At 36.9% G+C, this 24778-nt stretch overlaps 1 protein-coding gene across 1 annotated transcript in view; it reads right to left on the reverse strand.

Moving 5' to 3' along the window:
• Positions 1-19500: 19500 nt before the first annotated feature.
• EDIL3 (EGF like repeats and discoidin domains 3) overlaps positions 19501-24778 on the reverse strand; it is a gene marked incomplete at its 3' end in the record, with an annotated part of 142708 nt that continues 137430 nt past the window's right edge. The window contains exon 10 of the mRNA XM_026085800.1: positions 19501-19685. Coding sequence (XP_025941585.1) covers positions 19501-19685 — 185 coding nt within the window. The remainder of the gene's footprint in view (positions 19686-24778) is intronic.

Raw genomic sequence — 24778 nt, forward strand, 5'->3', positions numbered from 1 at the left:
CACTGGCAGGATTGAGGAGAAGATGACCTGGGCTCCCAGACCCTTGACCACCATCCCCAGAGCTCTGAAATCCTGCTTGATGGTCTCCAGTTTGCCCTTGGTGTCATTGGTGCCCACATGGAAGAGCAGCAGTGGGTAATAGTCCKAAGMRYGGACRAGCCTTGGCAGTCTTTGCATGACATCTCTCACACGAGCCTCTGGCAGGCCACAAACCTCTCTAGACAAGAGGTCAGGTCGACAGATAGATGTCTCCATCCCCTGCAGCAGGGAGTCCCCCACAACAATCACCCGCCGCTTTTTCCGGGCGTTCCGGCAGGGCACAGGGTCTGTTGTCCCAGGTACTTCCCTTGCAGCTATGCCCATCTCCTCCTCATCCTGGAGGGCACTAAACCTGTTCTTCAGCTKCARGTCTTBRGGAGGAGTAGGAGYCTTTCTCCTCCCACGAGCAGTGACCAGTTTCCAGCCTTCTTCTACGATGTTATGATGTACCGTTTCACACGGCACAGAGAAGAAGAAGAAGATTTTTTGTTCCCTATTTCCTTTGAAAAACCTTTTTATTAGGTTAAATATATTGATCAAAATCTCAGAAATGGCCAGAGAACACCAAAATAGCAACYTGAGCCTCTCTGAGTTGACGGATTTCTCATTAATTGAAGGAGAGAAGATTTGAAACTGGATTCCTCAAGGTGAAAAGTTACACAAGACAGAGTCAATGAAGAACATTCCCACAGAATAAGTCCTCTGCTGCTGCATACAGATCTGTAAATGTAATGGGAAGCAGACCTACTATCATATGTTCACACTATAGCTCTGCTCTGTTATAACAACTTTACTTTTACTGCTCTAAATCAGACTGTAGATACAACTATTATGTCTGATGCTTATAGGAGTGATAATTTCCTCACTACAGTATTCTGCATAATGATATAGTACTTTTCCGACAGAATAGATAGGTGTTTTTTGCAAACATGCAATATCACCCTCTCCAATGGTCATAAAAACTCTATGAGTTAAATTCTGGGACTACTAAAGTGATTAAAAATTTGATTTCTGAAAAGTTGGGGTTTTTTTAATCTTACAATTATTATGGTTGGTCATCTAATGCTCATTGGTTGGCTCAAATTTCAGTAATCTGATGTTATTTTATCCTTACATTGGAAATCAAGAGTAAAAAAATTCTGGATAAAGTTTTGACATATTTACTATGGTGGTTGGTTTCGCCTAAAATATAGCCAATGTATTGAATAATAGTGATGGGGGGCTGAGTTGCTTAAAAAGAAACTATTCTTCTATCCATAACATATTATGAACAAATATGCAGTACTTCAAAACTATGTACATATATCAATTATGCTTGAGACTGTCTCTTATCTGCAAGCTCATGCAAGGAACAGGGAGACACTAGGCTTCTTCTTCTGCCTTTTGCAGGCGTGATCTTAAATTAGTGTAGTTTTCATGGGGTTCCTTCTGTAAAGGAGAATACGTCCCGTTTTACTCTCAGTTTCCAAAAATGCACTGCTTAGCCTTGCATGTCTCTCATTCCACCTCTATGGTCTGACACAAAGCTGGGAGCTGTTGTAGCAGCTACTGCTCCAGTGGCAGCCACAAAATAGTTTTGGCTCCCTGCTGAACTAGGAGTACACTCATCGTACTGTCTGCTTTCTAATTTGTTTTCAAAATAACTTTACAAATGAAAAGTAGAAATGTAAAAATCTAGTCTTATCTGCACATTGCAAATTGAAATCAACGTAATTACAATAAAATAAAAATGTGGTTTTTTTCCCAAAGAGGAGTAAAACTAGCAGTTTACTTTTGAAAGTATTAAAAAATTATATTTTCAATTTTTTACTTACTGCTTAAAATGTGTTACCCATAACAAGTTCACCACCATAAAGCTTCCTGTAGAGATTTGAATTTTATAGCATCTACTTGCACTGAAGCACAGATTAGAAATATGTTGACATAACCAAAGAGATTAAATGTATAAAATGGCATTTGATGGTTAAGGTAACAAACTGAACCACTGTAAAAAAGAAGTCAGTTACGATGTAACATGCTGAAATTGGTTTCTCTGATATTAAACTGGATGTCTCAGAATCAAATCTTTTTCCCTAAGCTACCTGTGTTGTACTAGTGAATGTTAAGACTTCCCTCACTTCATAATTTTGCTTCTCTTTTGATGTACAAGCATTAGATGCATATCAGTGTGGAATATTTAAAATGTATGCAGCATGGCTGATTTAAAATCTTGGCATCTGGCTGCTCTGTGATTGTATAAGCACAGAAGAACCAAAACCTTACAGATTGTTTGGCTAGCTGCAGTGATAATACTGATTAGTAAAAAATGACTCCAATGTCACAGAAGCCTTGGGCACTGCTTCCAAACTAATATGGCCCTATATATTTTGCAATCCAAAAGTAATGCAGCAGCTCCTATTATTAAAATGAAGTATCTGCACCCTACTTTCAGTAAAAATGTTCAGGAATCATATTATTGGTGAAGATTATTGCAGCAGAAGGAGTTGGAAAGTAGTGCTGTACAGGGACATTCATGCCACGGAAACATCAGCTACGTAGCTGGAAAAAGAGATGTCCAGCAGCAAGACGGTGGCCTAGGCATAGGGTAGCAGTAGAGTCGGGGCTCGCCAGGCAGTGCATAGTGGCATATGGTGAAGGGCAGACAGATGGTGAATGTCCCTTCCCAGGCTCCAGCACTGTGGCTCTTGCATGCTTTGACAAACACGGTGATTAGGAGCCGGCACTAAATATCCATGTGACTGAGATGAATGCAAGGACAGCAGGCAAGAGCACAGGTGGCAAAGACAGGTACATGCAGTCCTTTGTTTATTTTAAGGAAATGTAATATACACAAGAAAATTGTAACAGGATGTTGGCAACATGACTCAGGCTGCTGTTATTTCAAGACAGACTAGACTTACATTAATGTGAATAATTTTTCAAGGTAGGGAGGTTGTATTGGATTTTTCCATAGTAAAACAGACATATTTAACATGAGTCTGGCACCTGTGTTGCTTTTGATTGGTAAAATGTTCAAAATATTCTGCCTTTTTTGTTTTGGGAGTGACATACTTGCATTATAGAATCAATATGCACCTCAGGATACCCTTCTCCCCCTTCTAAATCCCAAGATTTTGGCATGGTAGAGAAAAGTGCAAAGGTGTGGATTACAGCTACTGAGCAAAGCCTCTCCAGGAATTTGACAAGAAGTACACTTTCGGTGACAGCATTGTTTTTCCTCAGATAGGTAAACCTGATTTAATTTCTATTCTTGCAATGTGACCAGTGCATGACTGCTATGTATCATGCAATCAGACCAATGAACTTGAACATCATCTAAAGCTTTAGATATTTTTTCTACAAAAACAACAGAGTCACCACTCTCTCCCTTGTGATACACCTAATCAAGAATAGCTCATCAGGTCTGGCACCCAGGGATGGCCAGCAACAGCCACAGCCACTGGGAACTTTGGAAAGGAAATTCAGACCCTGTTAACTCAATTCTCTAGCCATGAAAATGGGCAAGCCACCTATCGTGTAGACCAGTCATGATCATAAYGAAGGAAGGTTTCAGTTTGCATAGTTGCCAAAACCCATAACTTCTGCTGAGAGCTCTGAACTTCTCARTGGGTTATTCCACGTGAATCAAAATTCTAGTCAGCAGCCTCTTCAGACTAGGTGCTCTCAGAAAGGCAGAGCTAACTATAACAGCCTGAAGAGCACTTGCAGCCTCTTTGTGGATACTGCTTGGAATATGGTGAGACCTCTGGGCAGATAAAAAAAGCAACCCCCCCCCCCCAAAAAAAAAAAAAAAAAGCTCAGCTACTGTTAGATATTATTCAGTATGGGGGATGGCCAAAGCAGATGTACTAATTATTAAGTTTGTACAAAACTCAGTAAAAATAAAATGAAAATGCATTGAAATGTTATTTTGAAAAGTTAGATATCTTTACAAATATTTTGATATTTGAAGAAATTTATAAAAAATGTATATTTGTACATATATGTACTAATTTGTAAATTTGTACAAAAATTGATATAAAATAGACATGATGAAAAGATGAAACCCTAAAATCAGGGACCTACATATGTCTTTAAGCATGAAATTGCACCATACACGCAACATCTGTTGCACAACTGTACAAATTAACACCTTCATGCCAGGAATTTTTTTTTAAAAAAACCTAAAAATATTGAGGTCTTGCACAAAGCACTTCCTCCTCTTTCCTTGTTCCTGACAGACATCATTTTCTATCTCACTATGCTCTGCCACAGGAAGTGGGGAGAAGAACAGACAGTATATAGGCACCTGGCTGTTCTTTTTTAGGTGGACAAGTCTTTTATTTACATGGCAATTTCCTAGTGCCTCCTCTGCTTACTATAAGGCCCCTCTATAATACTAAAGCAGCTTATGCTGTTACAGTGAGTGTCAGGCTTTCTGTGTTTCCTCATAATCTCTTCAGYCTAAATCATAATTTGTTGTTATTGTGAGCTCTAGCTAATACCGAGTGCTTTCACCTCAATAAAAGTGAAACAAAGGAGAGTAGAAAATATTTCAGCTGTTGTAAGAACAAGGGATTCCTATATATTCTTACAAAAATTGAAGCTTTTTGTTGCATAAAGTTACTCTTTGGTGCAGTTTACAGCGCTCACGCTTCTAAAGTAGCTGAACTATATTCCCTGTAATATTTGTAATACAACACTAAATTCTACATAAATAATCTCTATTTGTTTATTGTGTTCCGACAGTGACATTTTACAATTACTATTAAAGCATCTGTATTTAATAACGGTGGTTTTGGTACTAAAATAGCCATGCAGACAGGAGTAATCAAAGACTGGAGTAATCAAATTATAAATCTTTTTTCTCCCCGCTAACCTTTATATAGTGGGTATAGGCAATTTCCTCCTATGCCTTGATTACTTACACATCAATGGCACAAACATGGTTGGATTTTGAAGTAAATTAAGTTTCTGGTACCTAGCTTGCTATCAGCAAACTAGCCTATTATTCTCTAGTCATTCATTTAACCAGGCAGAAAAATATTGTCTTTTATACAAATTGAAGCTATTGTCAGTACCTTTAAAATTCTCCTGACCTTCAGTAACAAGTCAAAATTCTTCTGTGGAAAACTTTCTTTCATCCATTTATACAATAGCTCATTTGTTTCTTTACGGGATGTAAACTTTGTGCAATTTTGCTTAATATCAGAAACAATATTGTGAAGATCACTTAACGCTGTCCCACATCATGTTAATTTAAGAGTTTAGAAATATCAGTAATGAAGCAATCAGGTCATAAGATAAAGTGAGTTGTTCTCATGGCTAGTTACCTAATTGCTCATACAGGTAATTCATTTCATGGTGAAGATATTTCAGTTATATAATGCAAAATAAAGCACAGTACTTGAGATGAGATCTATACGAATCAAAAGATGAAGACACTCTCCCTTTCACATACAGGAAGTATAAGATAAAAGCAAGTCCTTTTGGGAGAACTCAGGTACTTAGCACTCATCCTTTTCTAATGAAGTCCTTCCTGTTCCACCTCACAGTGCCTTAAAAACCTCTTCAGTACAGTTTTATATATGCAACYAGCAGACTTGCTCAAATAAATTTGAATACTCTGTACTATCTGTTCATACAGGTAATTGTCCAACCTGCAAGATCTTCTCCATTTCCTAAGGTGTAACTAGTAATGTTATGTGGTAATTTTGGGTGGAGAACATGCTGACACAGTATCATTCTTAAAATTGAAATTCTTGTGTAGGAATATTATTCAAGTTAGTAATCTAACAATACTGAAACAAAATCAATTGCATAATTAAATAAAAATGACTCATCATCTAAATTCTGTAAAATGTCAATGGGGGAAAACAGCCTCCTGCAGAAGGCTATTCATGCCGTCTCTCAGATATTTATCTTGGTAAAGCACAAGTTGCTCTTTGGAAGTGATGCTCTCTAAGAGAGACTACAGAGGTGGCGTCTCAGTGACTTGCTTAGATTTGGCTAAATAGATGTAGGAAAAAATATAGACACCTGTGCATAGTAAGGGGTCATACTGAAACGAACTTCTTACAGGATTATAAAACCAGGAAAGTTCTATTGTAAACTGGAGCAACAATTACAGGATATGATTCTGCACAAATAAACCTAAAAGTCTGATAAAATCAGAGCAGGATCCATAGAGCTGATAAATTCCTTTTTGTCATTATTCCTGAGTCAGCAGGATTATGCAAGCTCAATGAAGCAAATTATTTTGATTGACAGAATGTAAAGAAACATATGCCCTTATTTCTCATGAAGCACTCAGCAATTAGTTCCAACTATGTGAAATAAAAAATTTTTAAAGCATTCTCCTAACAATAGGATTACATAGAAATATGAAAAAATGAATACCTGGTTAATGAGATACTATCTTGTCCCAACCTTCTTGTTCAGTTTATTTTTCCTTTTCCTCAGCTTGTGCTCATTTCAAGCCCTAGTAAAAGCTACCTTCACATGTATAGTAGATCTGTCTGTGGAAGTGTTGAAGACCCCCATAAAAATACAAGCTGTACTGCTGCAAACCAAGGGTCTAGCTAGCCCAGTATTCTGCTTCCAAAAGTGGCCAAAAGCAAACACAAAAGGCAAAGTATATGTGATATTTCAGCCTAAACACCTGCAGTTTCCATTTATTTTCAGATAAGGGAATTTCTGGAATCTGTTGTGTTTTGTGTATTTAGTAATCCCTAATGGATCTCTTCCCATTATGACTGGACAAGTTCTTGTCCAGTCTCCCCTTGAATTCAGGTAAACTTCTTACAGCCACAACATCATTTGCCAGAGTTCCTCAGGTCTACCACACACTGTGTAAAAACCCCCTCTCTCTCTCTCTCTCTTTCTCCCCCTCTTTTTTTTTTCTTAAGTTGACTTCCATCTTTGATGCCCCCTAGCTCTTATAACAGAATATCTTAATTTTGTAGATCTCTCTCATATTTCTCCTAATGTTACTTTTTTCCAGGCTGAAGCTCCTAGTCTACTTTAGCATTTTGTATCCATTCTTCAGCATCCTTGTTACCCTTCTCCAAAACTTTTCCTTTTTTTTGAGATATACCTCAAGAAGGGAATTAAACAAATGCATAACTATTCAACCATTAAAGGAGACAGTACAGAAAAGGGCAAGGCTGAGAGAAACAATTTTTATCCATCTTTCTATCCATTTATCTTACTCAAATCCCCTTTCATTTAATGAAACACTGACACTTAAGACTCAAATGTTATACATGCTTCCCCTCTCCATATACAAAAAAACAAAGCTGGAGATCTTGTAGGGGTCAGTGTGCAGAATACTTATTTCCTCTTCTGCAATTATTTCCACTTATGGGCAACACAGAGAAGAAAGGGGGTGCAAAGAGCCTAAAATTCCTAAATCCTCAGTTCACAGAAAATCGAAGCCTCATATCTGCATTCCCAGATCATTTACCCACAGCAAAGATGCACTATCAGACAAAAAGAACAGAACTGACCAGATGCCCAGAGGGTCTTTCCAGCTTACAGGCAACAACAGCAAAAGTCTACTGCTAGTCAGTGGTACTGACTTTCGTGGGATCAATTCTAGTTCATAACGTGTTCATAATTCCTATTGCACAAACCTCTCCAGGCTTCATCTGGTATTATCTTAGTAAAGGCAGATTTGTAAAGGACATACTGAAAGGATGATGGGGGGCGTGTGTGTGTGTGTGTGTGTGTGGTACGACAAATGACTGTGGTATTTGCTAATTGTTGTAAATAGCAGGATTTTGTACCCATGAGAGGAATTTTGAATGCATGTAGTTTTAGCTGCCTCCTTACTCATGGCTGCCAAGCATTGCTGCTCACACCTCTGAGAAATAAACATTTCTTTTTTTTTTCTGCCAGGAAACAAAGACCATGTGCTACCTAAAGCAATGAAAAGTAATAAATCAGAACAAAGCTGGTCCCAGAATCTGTCTCTGATAGCATTAATACTTAGGAAAAGTCAGAAAAATAGGGCATGTTGAAAGCAAGCCTTCSCCCAGCAGGATAACCTTTCCTGTGTCTGCTTTAGGGACTTTCTGAACCAGAAATTATATCTGGACTATCATATTAACAGCCACTTATCCTCCAGGAATTTACTGAACCTGTGATGAATTTACTTATACTTTGGATATCCACAAAATCCCATAGCATAATATATTTCATAACAATATTTCATAATAGATATGAAACTATGTTTCCTTTTATTTGTCTAAACCTACTGCCTGCTAATCTCAAGTGCCTCCCTTAATTCTTACATTGTGAAAAATGCTACATAATCACTCCCAATCCACTTTCTCTGTACTGTTCTTAAGGTTTTTTTGTGATGTTACATACAGAGGACTTGTAAGATTCAGTCCCAAGTTAAAAAAAAAAAAGAGAGAAAAAAAAAATTAAAACTCCGTTAATTACTTTAGGCAACTGAGCTAGAAATCATTTATAGCATGGTATGGACAAAGAATCCTGCACTTGCCTGGAGCAATTGCTTTGGTAAGAGAGAGATGTATGGCTAGGAGTTGAAGACAATGGCATTGTTTTACTCCAGTCATTATCCTATGTATTGCAGCAAAAATATATTGAAATAAATACCAGGGTTTACACTGACTTTGCTACATTCTGGATCAGGCTTCTGATATTTCTTTTTGAAATGTCACTGCATGGATTCTTAAACCGCATTCAAAGAATGAAGATCAACATGCTGCTCATATCTGAAGATAAAATAGTTGGCTTCTTTTACAATATAAAAACCTTCAAGTAGACATTGTTTATCTTGGATATTAACTGTTCTGTAAAACCATTTTATTTTAGTGTAATAGGTTAGTTAATGGCAGTTCCACAGCTGTAAAAATCCTACCAAATAGCTACTACAGTCTTCTGTGGGCAATGTGGTACTAAAGCTGGTGTAATAAACTAATTAATGTAACAAAATAACAGAACTTCCCGCCTCCGTTTTTATCCGTGCTATGTGATGATTAACATCAGATACAGTTTGTTGAAAAGATCTGTATTTTATAAACAATACCTTTGTTAAAACCTTGGCATTGACTTGTCTTTTTAACCTTTTCTCTTTAATCTGGGCCGTAATGGGGACCCACTGTTCAGTGATACAATGTAATGTGACTGATGATCAAATTGTCTAGAAAGCATCTCATACATAGTCTATATTTCAGTTTTTAAGACCACATTGCCTGAATGGCTGAAGTGCAATGCTCAAATGAGATTTACAGTTCTCTGTAAAACTGAGGAACAGATTAAATTTGAATAATTAATTCTAATGTTTTCATTTATTTCCTCATGCATTAAAGTTTAACTTGCTTATATTTTTTAATGCAAGAAATAAAATCTAATTCCCAGAATTCAGTTCTCGTTTCAATCAAAATAATATGGAAAGGCTCATTCAGTGCGGAAGGACTTCTATCACCAAGGTAAATCGATCAGCTACAATTTTCCTTCTGAGTGAGCTTCCATAATAGATGACAGACTTTTTAAAATCACTGAATTAGATGTTGGGTTACTTTTCACTCAACATGACAACATTACAACATGACAAAAAGTATAAATTAGACAAGCTGAAGAGCATCCCACTGTAAAGTCAATAAAAATAAATTCAGATAAAGGAAAATGTAATGAGGGTCTGTTGCTCTATTCATAAATACTGTATCAAGCCTCTGTAGTTTTTCTGATGTTGCCAAAGAGGAATCATTAACCATCTGCAGTATAGACTTTAAAAAACATTCTAATACATATCTTTTTAATACTTCTGGTGTGAAAACAGTATTGGTATGTTATAAGCCTCTTTATATCTTACTAAAGATGACCCATTAAGATGCGTCTAAAATTGTTACTTCTGTCATTAGAAATAACAGCTCTGTGGTTTTTACAGAGGTGTTTTCCTTTTACTAATTGTATATAGAATTAACTTCTAATTGTGAAAATACTTTTCTGCTTAATTATACAAGAAAGAAAGGCTGGGTTGAAATAGGATTAATACATCTTGTGGTTAATTAAACATGAAGCTTCTAAGAAGATCACTCCAACAACAAAAGCAATTAACACTTGGTTACGTATAGRACATAATCAGGCAGGCGGTCCTTGTAATCCAAAGGACTAACTTTTACAGCACGCATTCCTTCAAAATACTCTATCGTCTGCTTATTTTAGAGAATACTATCAAACCACAAGAACTGYCAACTCAGAGTCAACTCAGAGTACTTCTCAGCTCTGTCCAGATGTCAAAGACTAACCATAAATGAAAAACATGGCCCAGTTCTGAGAAATATGCCTTTGTTTCTATCCTTATGTACTTTGAGTAATTCTCAACTCCTGTAAGTAAATGTACACATAGACACAGCCCCAAAATCAGTGAGCAAATTCTTAAAAGAGTATATTCTGACACTTTATATTACATGTCTCACGGTGCTTTTGAACAAGACTCAGATAACTGAAGAAATGTTTAAAAGCTGTATTTTTGTGACTACTGTCATTTCCCTTTTAACTTCTCTTTCTTTCTTTCCCACCTTTTCTGCTAAGATTTTTCTCTTACGTCACATTTTCTGACAGGCAAGCTGCTCTTGCTTTACTTGAAGATAAAGCAGTATGGATGTTACTAAAGAGAGAGGAAAGAGGGTCTTGCACAATACATTGTCTCTATCTACTTTATGTAGSGAATAGAACAAAAAAAGAAGCAGATTTTGAATAAAGATGTTCTGAAGCCAGCCAGATTTCCATAATAAAACTTCACTGTGCATTTAATGTGGCATAAAGAGTGAAATCATAAGAATGCAAATTTAAGAGAAATTCAGTGAAGAGTAGCTTTCCCAGACCTTTTGTATATTTTGCTTATAAGATCTTGACAGATATATAAAGAAAATATGCAAGTGCCTTGCTTAGTCAAGAAGTAACATTTGGGAAACATTATACAAACCATTAGGGGTAATAAAAATAGCACAGTCCAGTCAATAAAGCTTCGAGCTATCAGAAAACAGAACTAGACCTAGTTTCACTCCATTCTTCTGCTTTCACCCTGCATTGGCTTTTGWCTCATCTGCTCCTACGTCAGGTAGCTTTTGCTGCTTAAAGATACTTGACCTTGCCAAGGTCACTTCATTTCTCCCTTCATCTGTGTTTCCTTTATCATCCTTTTCTCTTGTCTAGATTGAAAGTACTGTGGGGAAACAACTGTGTCCAATTTTGCACAGGTCTCCAAACTAATTGAGATATAGCTATGAAAACAATGAACAATTTTACTAAGAAAAAATGGACATCTTTTAAAAATTTTGCCTTTGAAGAAGAAGGCAAGAATAAGTAACATATTTGCACTCTTTTTTTCTATATTCCTGTCTAATCAATTTTGTAGCCATTTTGTCTTTTTAATAGAGGCAAAGAAAAATATGGTTTTGTTTCACAAATACAGAGAGAACATTCTTCAAATCTGTGGAAAGCATGGCTATGTAAAAAAGACAGGAATTTAAAACAATGAAAAACAAACACCTTTCCATTAAAATTTAATGCATGCCATTTTCAGAAAGTGCTGCTGTGGCAATCAAGTAACAGCAAAATTCCTACTGCAAATACACAGTAACAAAAAAATACTTCAGATTCAAATTCAATGTACATCAAAATGCAGAACAACTGAGGAGCTTTGGTTTACACTCCCAGGTTTTTTAAAGCAAGACCAAAACCCATTATTGTAACAGGAAATGGGTCATTATTCAGTTTAACTTTCATCTGCAGGAGAGTGATACACAGAGAAAAGCTACAAGTCAGTAAGGGAATTGACAGTACTTTCTTGCAATCCTTTAAAGCTAGACATGCTTCAGCTGCTTAGGGAAACTTTTCACAATTTTTGTTAGTGACAATGAATTAGATTTCAAAGACAGGGTCTGGAACACAGAGTTAACCTCTTATAATTCTCTACAGCAGACTTAGTGGGGGAATAGGAAATAAAATTCACTGAACAGAGTAGGACACTGCAGTGAAACTTGTTTTTCCTATAAAATCTTAACTATAGCAACTTCACTGTTCAGATGAACACTGTCCTTTGTACCTGTTTATGAAGGTGTTATTATACAAACTCGAACCCCAGGAAATAATTAAAAAGCTATATCCAGCTGTTGCCTATTTCATGGATACCTTGCAACAAAGAGCTTCTGTACCTAGCCTGTCCTCCTAATAATCTCCTTGTATTTGGCCAGTCAAAGTAAAATCAAAGATTTTTTTTTTTACCAACTTTGCTACCTAACTGATAAAATATAGCCTAAATACAGCACTGAAAAGCCAAAATAAACCAAGACTTTATGCTGCCTTATTTAATTTTGAGGCTTAAATTCAATTACCACTATAAACATTTCCATAAAATGAATTGCAGAAGAAAGCTTTGCAAAGTCATAAGCAATTTAGGAAGGGCAATGCTGAAATGCACAATTTAGTAACATTATTAATGTGAATAACACATTTAAGTTGAAATGATTTGAGGGAGAAACTGGGTTAGAGAGTGACCTCTRGAATGGCCATCAAATACTTGCTGACAGGTAACTGCAACTTGGAAATCAAGGCATACCTCTTAACACCTTGTGTTTATTTATTACTATATATTTATTACTGAAGAGTTAAAAAGGTTTTGGCAACAAAAGAAGATACCAGAGCAAAAAAAAATTCTTGCTGTTCACCTCAGGCCACATTTTTTAGTACACAGTGTCCTAAAAAGAAATCATGACCTGCTAGTTTGAAAACGAAGTCTATGGTTTACTGGCAAATGAGAAAACCAGTAAAGTGATCCGTTTGGCATTCCAGGCTAGGCAGTGTGAAGTAGGTAAATTTAATGGTGTGCAATTTATAAATGGGTACCTCTCTTTACCTGCCTTTTTACCTGCCCTGACTGATACCACTAGGACCTATTTGTCCATATGCTACCCTTATTCCACCAGTGTCCACTTTTTATAGTCTAATTTACCTAACCAATTCCTTGACATTTAAATCTGTATTTAAATCTGCATTTAATCACAACCCACCTTGCTATGTTGCTGCATCCTGTGAACTAACACACYCTCTGACCAGGATCTTAGTCTGAGGAACTGCTCATCCCAGTAAGTATAAGACCAATGAGATGCCAAAACTGAGTGTCCAAGTCAAATCCTTCAAACTGAAAATGAAAGCTACCTTTCCAAGAACCACATGAAAACAAAAAGATGACTTTGAATGAGTTGAAAAGATAAAATAAACAATATTGACTCTCTTTCAGTACCCCAGTAAAAAGTGTGGCACAAAAAAAGGTTTGTCTGTCTGCACAATTCGCCTTCTACTATCTGAAATTTGAGGGATCTTATTTTTCTGCTTGAGGGAAATTATAATTAAAAATCAATACTAGCTTTGCTTCTGAAGAACGAGAGAGAGACCTTTTGTTGCTTTACATTGAAAGGATGTTGATTTCTTTCCTGATCTGTTGATGATGGCTGTGGTTTATTGGAGCTGTAGAGAAAAATTCATCCACTTCTTTTATAATGTGTTATAATTAAGCTTGCAATTCCCACAGAATACTTCTATATCTTTTAAAAATCACTCACAACACACTGTTTAGGCACTCCAAGCCCTCAAAAAGTCATGTAATTTCCTCATTCTGTTAATTAGCAGATTGGTATTAAACCAACATTTCACCCTATTCCAATTTTGGGTATTTTGAGTCCTTATTTAATTAAGATGTTGTCAAGCATTTTGTTTCTTTCCGGGGTGTGGGTGTGCAAATTAAATGTTTAAGTTGGTGGCTAGACAGAAATCACTTATTTGTCTACTTTAATCAGTGTTGGTAGAAATGCCTGCTTTGTTAATGGCACGACTCAAAGATGATTAAACAATCCACCTAATTTTTGGCTGATGTGTTGTTTTCAGCATTTATGAAATGCTACAGTTTAGTGATTCCCTATCTAGCAAGCTTCTTTGTAGAATTCATCACAAGTAAACTGGTAAACACAACAAAAAGAGGAAAGAGGCAGGTACAACAAAGGAGTAGCAAATACTGCATGAAAGATGTAGAAAAATACATTCCTTATTTTGTGCTAGAGTGAAAGATCACCAGCATTAAAATAAGCAATGCTAATCAATATGAGATGAAAAACAATACTTTCTTCCTAATATTGTAAAAGGAAAGAATTAACCTCACATAACTTTAACCATGTAAAAATTCATCTTCTAGTTTAAGGGAATTGTCTAGCACTCTCTATGACCAACTGAGAGTAAAAGGCACTTATCCAGGGTGATTCATAACAGGAAACTTAGGCACCTACTTGCAGGTAGGGTGAATTATTCCCTGACAGTGCTGTCCTTTTCCATTGACAATAGAAGGAGTTTAAGTATCTGATTTGAAATAGATATTTTAAGATAGCTACTAAATGTGTATGTCAATTTTATATATAAAATCCGTAAATTTAAAAATCAGGTTATTTAGCCAATAACTTAGTAACATACAAAAAAAGGGCTACACAGTCTCTTTAGGCTCATGTTAGGTGTGCTCTGCCCAAGGCTTCTAAAACTGATCTGGGATTATGCATAGCTCCTCTATGTCTCCTCTTAATCTTCCATTACAGCTGATCATTTCACACCACTTATGTTGGTGGTGCGAAGTACAACATGTCAAGTTTTGCAAATAGTGGAGAAACATAGCATAAAAAGTCTACCTTCTTTAAGAGTATTCTATAAGAAAAACTGAGTAGGTACCTAGTCTGTTTTAACCTTTCAATAACTATAATTCTTTCATTTGATCATTTAAAAGCTTGAATATTGTAAATCAATGCTAGACAGTGAAGATAAGCAGATTTCAAGATAGTATGAGACTTTGTAGATAGAGATGTTTTCTGCACAAATAATGACAAAAAGTGAAGAATTATTCTGAATACAATTTTGCCTTTGTTTTCAAACAACAGGCTTTGTGAGATAGGAAAAAACGGTTCTGTATTAAACTGAAAGTATAAGTCAACTGCATCACTGAGACAACTGACTTCTAAAGGTATCAATGAAAAATCTCCAGAATTTTATCTAATACTGGAGATTAGGTTGGCAGAAAAAAAAAACACACATCAAATGCATTGTACTGCTGACAATCATCAGATCTGAAAAAAGTGTAGGTATATATAAGGACGATTAGCTGCAGAGGTTGCATTTGTCACTCTTCAAAGCCATCTGCTATCTTTATCACATCAATTTTTTTTCCTAAGAGCGCTTAGTTGATTCCATCACATGCAATCAGCAAGGGACACTTTAGAATAAGACATGATTTGTTGCTCCAGTCTATTATTTAAGGGAAGGGTGATTTTCTTAAATCACCTGAGCTCAGTGGTAACAATATAAAACAACCATGAATAAAGTGTATCTGGCTTATCACTCATGCACATCAAGCTGCAGAAGCTTTCCACTAGCTTTGCCACAAAACACAAGCCAAGCAACTGGGATGAGAGAGAGTCACATCTGCAGTGAATAAATTGTTTTAAGTTCCAAGCACAATTAGAAACATAAAGCTACTGCAGTGCTGCTGGTGACCTTAAGATAACACGGAGATACAAAGGAACCTCCTCAGGTTTCCAAGATGGGCATCCTTTAATCCAGCTGTGCGATGTAGAGACACAGACCTTCAGAAAAACCAGGCTATCACTGACTTTAACATAAAATACTACCACAGGCTATGTAATCAGATGCAAAGTTAGAATTAAGGTAATCAGACAAAACAATTTTTGCAATGGGGAGAGCCAAGAGGGCCATGAGAAGGAAGCTCCAGCTGTTTGGAGACACCAAATGAACTGAGATGCCTCAGCTCCAAGGAGTACTGCAGAGGACAGCAGATCAGAGACACAGCATCACAGAAATTACGTGCTGAAGCACAAGGCAAAGGTCAAACAGGCAGACCATGGCATTAAAGTACAAGGTGTTGCTGTCCTTAGACAATGAGACAGAGAGGGAAAGCAGAACAATGATGGATATGGCATCTGCCTATTTAGCAGAAATAAAAAAATATTTTAATTGTATCCATGAGGAGCAGAAGCATTCCTAAGCAATACCAGGCAAAGCAGCCTGGTCACAGAAGCTTGGAAAGGGATCCCTGTAAAAGACCAAGAACTGGTTCAAGGTAGCAAACGACGCTGACAAGCAAATCATAGCAATGAGAGAATGGAGACTGCCTTTAAGGAAGGTGAAGGTTTTTTTGCTTTTCTTTCTTCTCTCAGTAAATAACCTGAAATGCTTTACCTAGCTTAGTTTACATTAAGTCTATTCATAATGATGGGAAGTAAAACCATAATTTCTTTTTAATTTCACTTCCTTTTTTTTTAATTAAATGTTTACTTTTACTGTTATTCAGATAATTTTACAGAGGTGTCTGCAAAGGAAAGGGAATCCCTAAAGAAATTTGTTCAGGAGTAGAGAGAGTGGCTGGAACTGATGACTCCCAGTACATTTGGCACCAAATCAAACACCTACATTGTTCTATATCAGTAAGTTGCATAGAGTTAGACTACAGTGAGTACAGAGACAATAACGAGGCAGGTTACCTAAGTCAGTGGAAGCTCTTGCACTATGAATTAGGCCAAGTCACTGTAGTATGGCTTTTGGAACATCATCCATAAAGGACTGGCAAGAGTGCCTCCTGAAGCAAGCACGTGGGAGAATTCAGACCTAAATTTTGATTAAAAAATAAGTTCTCATGAACTGACTTTTGAGGATTTCAGGATGAAGTGATAGATTTCAGAGCTGGAAAAGGACCATTTTGGTCACCTACACTCATTAACTTTTCCCCCACATCACAAAATACTTTCTCCCATTACTAATGATGGTGTTTGGTCTAACAGTGTGTTGTGTGGGGAACCTGGAGTTCTTAACTGAGTAGCCTTTAGATCACAATGGATTTTCAACCATCGTAGCTGATAAGGTGAATACTCTTCTTAATTAGGGAAATACACAGTCGGTGTGCCAAGCCACATAACACTTCAAATTCCTGCCTCTGGAGCTAAATTATAGATGCAGCAATCCAGCACACTCACRACAAAGAACTTACTAATGCCTATATTTTTAAAGAAGTGGACAGAAGTTTCAAAATTTTCCTTTTTGAAGGTGACAAAACAAACAGAATAAAACAATGTCAGCTTATGATGGAGAAAAATTTATGTTTAGGGTTCATCCAAAAGTGCCGAGAACTGCCCATAACAACCAAACACCATTTATGCACATGATACAAACATCGGCTCTCAGTGACCATTATCACAGCAGGCACTCTGAGATGTATGTTGGCACAGAAGCTTTTAAAAAGAGGAACACTGACATTTAGGCAAGGTTTTTCTAAAATAACTGCAAGTCACAACAGATCTACTCAAGATATTCCTTTATACCACAATATTAAGACAATATTTTTTAAAGGTACTCAGTAGGTTTTTACCCAATTTTATAGGGTTGCTAATGAAAATTAAAAAGGTAGCATGCAGGGAAAATTCAAAAGGTATGGAAAGCTAACACCATGGAATCCCATATTGATAGGCCAGCCATTTTAACATAAAGTTAACCCTGTTTTGGGTATCATGGAATTGCTGATGGGATCATTCTTTGTAATATGTGATTGCTGAGTGAAAAGGGTATAGATATAACTTTGCTTTCACACACTTTTTCTTACAAATGTTTTGACTAAATTTTATGAAAGCAGAAAGATGATAAAATTACAGCCAGAGTGTTAAAATGTCACAATACAATATTCTGAGCTTTAAAGAAAAAACAGAGAACTGCCTGCAAAGAGAACAATAATGAACAGACAAATTTAAATGACAAGCATATCTTTCTTACAGAATTGTTACCTAGACATGAAGCATCTGAGTCCACATTTACTTGGATACTGAATTCAAAATAATCAGCCAATAGCAGAAATTAACCACCAGTCTAAGCACAGAAAAAACAAGTGTTTTTTTAATGCTTCTTGTTTTTTCAAACAAGAAATGTTATGATACCGTCTTGGAAAAATACCATAAATATAATGACTTTTAGGAGAGGGTAAAAAGGTCATGTTCCTGTGAATTCTTCCGAAATCATATCATAGCAGTAAAATAACTAAAATATAAATATTTTTTCACAACTTGCCCTTGACAAGACAAAAAAATTATGCCTGATATTTCAGGGACTTGCAGAGAGCCTGCAAGTGGTCACACAGGTCCAAAATCAATTTGTACGTTCAGGTAGGTTCAAAYACGGCAAGAGTTTGAAGATTTTAGAATATAAGAATTAGCTTTACAGCTCCTTGCCATCTGTAGTTAATTAAAAATCCATTGTTATCCACAGGAGGAATAACACACCACAGAATATTTCTGTAGAGTCTCTGGTTTCTTGGAGTCACTGATGGAGCTAAAACTGGTTCTGATACAACTGCCTCTCTTCTATGTGGAGAACCATTTTCATCTGCTTCTCTACCATAAAACACAACACTAACATCTTCCTCCCCAAAAGTTACTAACTGCTGTATCAACAAGCTGTTCTAAAAAACTTTCACCAAATCCCTGTATCTTCAATTATTCAAATGATAAATAGACAAGGTGACTGCTACTTCTTTTGTGTGTGTGTGTAAACTTGGAGAAAAGATAGTAATCACATTGCTAAATTGCTTAGCAACCATAGGTAAAAAAGCTCATATGTCATAATTTATACGTGAAAAGATTGCAGGGGGTTAGTAGCACGTCTAGTGCTATTGTGGCTTCCTGCTGAGAACTTGGCTGCAAACCGGCAGCTGACTCAAAATACTGCAATTTTCAACAGTTCAAAAAATGTAAATAYGTCAGTGACTGGTCAAATAGGCTTCCACATGGTGATTTATCGCAATCTTTCACATTAGCCTACTACCAACTTGTATAAATCACTCTCAGACTGAAAACAATTCCTGTGCACAACTTCATAATGAATTCATGTACTGAATCAATCTTACCAGTTTCAGAGTGATGTTGGAAAGTAATTTTGAACAGTCTCAATTAGACAAAGCTAATTTCTAGGGGCCAGATTTGCTATGTGCACAGAGCTCAAGTAAATGTGCTTTTCCAGGGAGCTTTGGAAGGACAGAAAGGAAGAAAATAAATCTCTCAGGAAGCTATCAAGAAGTCAGTGAAACAGGTCTGTGACTTCTATTTGCATCCATTAGCAAAGGAATATTCATGGCTGCTCTCTACCTCTTGAGTTGAAGGTTTGGCAAGCGGAGTTGAAGGCTTCCCTAGTCRGGTTTTTCTGCGTGCCACACAGTCTGAATTGTAATGGAGCAGTGCACCTGAGGTAGCAAAGACATGAGATCTGTGTAGGTTTTCTTAGCTTCACCATCTAAGTGTGACAGACTTAGGCTGGTTATACTCAGAATATGAAGCAAGATATAATCCTAAATTGGTCAACCTTTTCCATACCAGAAACATATGGTAAACATTTGTGAAAATTTATACAAAACTTTACCTGCAACCACTGTGACTGGTCATTGTGGCCAGAGGTCCAGGCATTAACTTTGCCTTGCTTGTCGAGCCGGGCTTTCCTAGGTTCCCAAGTGAACATGTCCATGTTGAGCGTTCGGAAAACACTGGAGGCAGTAATTTGATAGTCCTGTATATGTCCTGATTTCATCCCCAGGGGTTCCGAGCAACCTAGAGGAGCAAAATAACATCTGTGACACTACTTACTTATCTTTGTAAGTGGTTTAGGTTTTCCTGTATGGGAAAGAAATGTAGCAATTCTCAAAGAATGGGCTTTAATCAAGGATATTGTTGGGGGAAATTGCAAACAAACAAATGAAAAATAGCCAATTCGAAGCACTTTATTTCAACACCACCTTACCTTGGAAGAATCGAAAATACGATAAAGAATTTGAAGTATTTTATCCTAGCATAAATTTATGAAGGGAAACAAGCAGAAAAGATGACTCTTGTCTCTTCTTCTAATCTCTGTCTTCTTTTCCTGCCCAGCAGCCTGCCATTGTTGCCTTTATTCTGTTCAATTTTATCATGCTTTTATGCCATGTCACATTAACTATGTGTGTTTATGTATTGAGGAAAAACATTAATTTTTGTTCACACCACTAATGAGGTAAAAAGTTAACAAGCACTGAGGTCTTTTACACCTTTGAATTACCTGACACCCAGCYGAAAATCAAAAAGACCCAAAACCCAGACAGAATGGAAGACTACAAAATAATGACTGTGAAGGAGGGAAAATAATAGGAGAATTGCTTAGGAGAATTAAAGAGTTAAAGGTTTATTTGTTTAAACCAGATGGATGTCCCACATAGAGTTATTTTGACTGTAGCTAAAGACAGACCTTGGGTGTTCCCTTTCTCTGCTAGGTGTCCTTAGAAAAATAGAAACAATATAAAGTTAATAACTGATTCTATGGTCCTCTACCTTGCTACTGTATACTGGAAATCAGGAGACAGAGGGAACACAGAAGACACATTTGGACCCAGAAAGAGAGGAAGCAAGCCGACAGCAGGAGAAACGCTCTTTAACAGCAGCACAGTAACAGCAGTACGGGAAGCCAGGAGACATAGATGAGCTGTTTAGTTTTTAAGATAAAAAGAMTAAGAAAAGGAAGGCAAGTCAAGTGACTGAGGATGAGAGGGCTGCTAAGAGGTTAGAAAGGGTGAATGTAGGACTGGATGGAATAATGCTTGATGGGTGTTTGAGGAAAAGGTGAAAGATGGCGAGGGAATATAAAAATAAGTGTTTTCTCACTTTCCATCTGCCTCAGATGTCAAAAATCTGCATATGAGCAGTTGTGTCAAAGTTTACATTTTACAGATTTGGTGACCCTAATTAGTTCACTTGAATCATTCAACCTGAAAATAATATTTTAGTATACTCTAATTCACTGAGTCAGAATGTGCCCAGGATTTAATACATCTCATTTTGCAAGAGGTGTGTCATCCTCTCATGACTGCAAATACACAGAACCTTATCTATCACTGGGAAGACAGAGGTTTWCCACCTGACACTCACATCCTGAGCTGCTGAGCTGATTCCTTACAGATAGTCATTTGCTAAGTCACCAGCTGTGTTTCTTAAAGCATGCAAGTCATGTAAGTCATGAAGGCTTTACTGCTGTGACATGACCTTGCTCAGCTTGTGTCTCTTGATAGAACCAGAGCACAATGTGATCACTTAAAATACCCGAAGTCATTATTTTGTTTTTCTTTACTTGAGCAAGATACAGAAGCTGGTTCTCTTTTTCTTAAAAGTTTGTTTCCTCTATAGTATGCTTACCCCCATTTAAAGACCTGATTTTTATTCATTTTCTTTGGAAATGTGGAAATATTATTAGCAAAGATCTTCTGGTCAGATTCTACTTTCAGTTTCTCCAGCCAGTTTAACCCACAGAGTTAAGTGAAATTATTATGCATTCAAATCAGAGGAGATAAGACCAGGCTCTTCAAGTGAGGAAACAATAGCAGGAGTAAATGCATATTACCAGAGAGAGGTGACAACAATATGCTCTTTAGTATATTAACAATTTTACTTAAACTTTGAAATACTGCAATGTTTTATATTCAATTTAAATGTAAACAAAAAACAGAGCTAATTTTTGAAAAATTTTCAGAACTCATTCTTAATGCATGAAAGGAAGCTTGCATAGCCTTGCCTGTAGAAAGAACCACCCAGTTTAAAACGGCAGCCAAACACTTTTCTTGAGAGTAGGAGAGAGCAACTGACAGTGCAAATGAGAGAGTCATCTGCTGCTTTAGAAAAGGATTTTGATTATTATTCAATTCCAAACTATCACTCCTAGATCACAAGGGCTGCCAGCAAGAATGTTTCATCTGAAGAACCTGAAGGAGGTTTCTGCCACAAAAACATGGGTTGTCAAAACTGTTTTTCAGCAGTGGTCCAATCTCTCAAAGAGAATGAACCCATTCTATCTCTTCTGAATACGATTATTGATGTATGAAACAACAAATGTGTGTGCTTTTGTGTGTGTGTATGTGTAGTGCTCCCAGTGATGGAATTTTACACTGGCCTTCTTTCTCCACTGCACTAAAGAAAAACAAAAGCAGAAGGGAGACAGTTATTAAAAGTAACAGAGAAAGTGAGAAAGAACAATGAGAACCAGAAAAGGCTGCTGTTGTGCACTCGGGTGACAGAACAACATCTTAGKGCTGTACCAAAGACAACAATAACAGATCACAAATAGTCACTTCCCAGACCCTATTCCACCCTGCTGCTCCTCCTTTTGATAGGTGAGCTCTCACCCTGAGCACAAAGGACAGAATGATCAAACTCTTACAAAACTTTGTGTCAGTAAATAATCACCACTATAGAAGTATATTTATAAGAATGCTCATGACTCCCTGGAACATCTCCTCTTCACTATACTGTACGTTCTTTACATTTGTTTCATAATATCCCTGTGAAAGGACTAAATGTCCCTTCCCTTTCTTACAACCTGTTAAAATCAGTGAGAGCTAATGCAGAGTTACTTATGGCTAAGCTCAGAGGAATATTTTAGGCCAACACATCTGAGATGTTTTGAGTAGTGATAAATGATAACTATGTATGTTTAAATTTATCTAAGTTCATAGTTGCTTCTTATTTGGTCTAGCCCAATGAAACTGTACTGAAATAATGAGGAATCTACACTTTGTAAGAGCATAGATGAGGGTCTGAGAATTGAAAGAATCCACACTGAGGCTGTTCTCTGTTGTTTCTTCCAAGGACACAACATTTTGCTCTTTGAGTCCCATACAGTGCCCTCATCTACCATTCTTTCAACAAAGTTCAAACTCTCAAGGAAATATTAAATTTCTGATACAGCGGAGGCAAAACCAGAGATGATGTAGATGTCAAGTGCTGGTGGAACTCAGAAAAGCTCCATCACCCAGATTTGCATGTAAAGGTCTGCATTTGTCTTGTCTCAGACCAGGATTTATGCAGTATTGAGTAGGCAAATTATGCTAGGCCAAAGGTGATTTTGTTTTGATCAATACTGTGATACTTTTTCTCTTGTGAAAATAAAGAGATTTTCAAAATTATGTAGAAAAATATAGGCAACTGGATAGGAAAATACACCTGAAGTCCAGGATCTTCCTTTTCATCGAGCTTGTCTGAAACTTTGAAAAGTGCTGTAAATCTAACAACATTTTAACAGACAAATATGAAGAGAATTTCTACTTCTTTTGCTAACTGTGAGTAGTATTTTAGCCAATAGATGCTCCCATTTACACACATAGAATTCTTTTCAGGATTAGATATTGCTGAAGATGAACAGGAGCAGTGGAATCTAGTTTTAAATGCAGAAGTTATAAAGACTCCTTGCATATGAGTTTGTGTGAATGGATTCTATAGTTACCTATAAGTTTGGATGGAGAAACAGTTTCCAGAAAACAAATGTGAAAGTATCCTGAGGACTGATATGCTCTGGGGACTAGCATTCCTCCGCAAGAACTGATAAACTCAGAACACCAAGAATCTGCTGAATTTGTGCAAGGCCACTAAAAAACACTAATGACAACAACACATATCTTGGAGCATACGCAAGAAGGGAGAATCTGCCATACAGACGAAGACTACATGATTATATACACACTTGACTGAAGCAAAGGACCGTGCGAAGCACTTCCCAGACACCTACCCAGTGTCCACTGGCACGCTGGGGTGACCCCCTGGTTCTGAGGATACAGCTGGGCTTGGCCTCCCTCCCAGCTGCTGTTGCAGCCAGGTAACTATGAATGAATAACGAGTAATAATGAGTGAGCATTTGAGTGTGTGAGTGAACTGCTTGAGTGAGTAAGTGAATGTGTTGTGTGAACAGCTATCTGTTGTTAATAACAGTTTGATTATACTACTAATAACAGCTTAATGAATAAAAGGTATTATAAGAAATATTAGTTGTTATCTGTGTCTCCCCCAACTAAGTACACTCTGAGGGAAAGGAATTTACAATGCAGAGATGTGCAAAACACAAGTAAGGCAGGAAGACAAGGCCATGAGAATTAATAAATGTGTATTGTACTGATGGCTGATTACATAAGCATTGAAAATGCTTTTCAGAAAATCTGATTATGGTCCTGGTCAGTTAAACTATTAATGAGTCTACAGGTGACCATATGCTGAAGATATGGCTGAAGTATGACCTAAGAAAGGGTTCATTTTTAGGATGATCATCCCGAACATAGTCTCCTTCCCTTCAGTAGTGTTTCTCTTCTCTAGCTCCATTACTTGTTAGAGAAGCCAGATCTCTCAACATACTCTTCTGTCTAAGACAGACCACCTGGAATAAGAGAGCATTGGACTGTCTTTACGTATAATTATACTCTCCTTTCAGTAAAGACTGAAATTGTTTTGCTGAGCCTTGGATGCCTGCAGTTCTAAGAAATGATGACCTTGAAACTGTTAGGAGACCACTGAAATGAATTCACTTTAGTAGCTTTCGCAGTTCTTTGAGCAAAACAATTCCTGGTCATTCTGGCAAGGACTTACGCTAAATTGTGGTTCCAGAAATGGAAGACATAAAAAAAAAAACAAAAAAACCCTAATAGACTAAAGCAGCTAGACAGAATTTTCTATTTACTCTCAAATCTATCTTTATTGGAAAAGGGCTACACTGAGATTAATGCATTAACTTTTCATTTCTGAATCTGGTTTTGATGCCACTAGGGGACTGAAGATTATTTAACTCCTACTGTTTTGATATATCATTCGTGAACAGGATGACTATTGTTTGTACAGTAAGCAGGTAGTCACATAAAAAT

This window comes from Apteryx rowi, unplaced genomic scaffold, assembly GCF_003343035.1.
Source record: "Apteryx rowi isolate R43461 unplaced genomic scaffold, aptRow1 scaffold_675, whole genome shotgun sequence".
Lineage (NCBI taxonomy): Eukaryota > Metazoa > Chordata > Aves > Apterygiformes > Apterygidae > Apteryx > Apteryx rowi.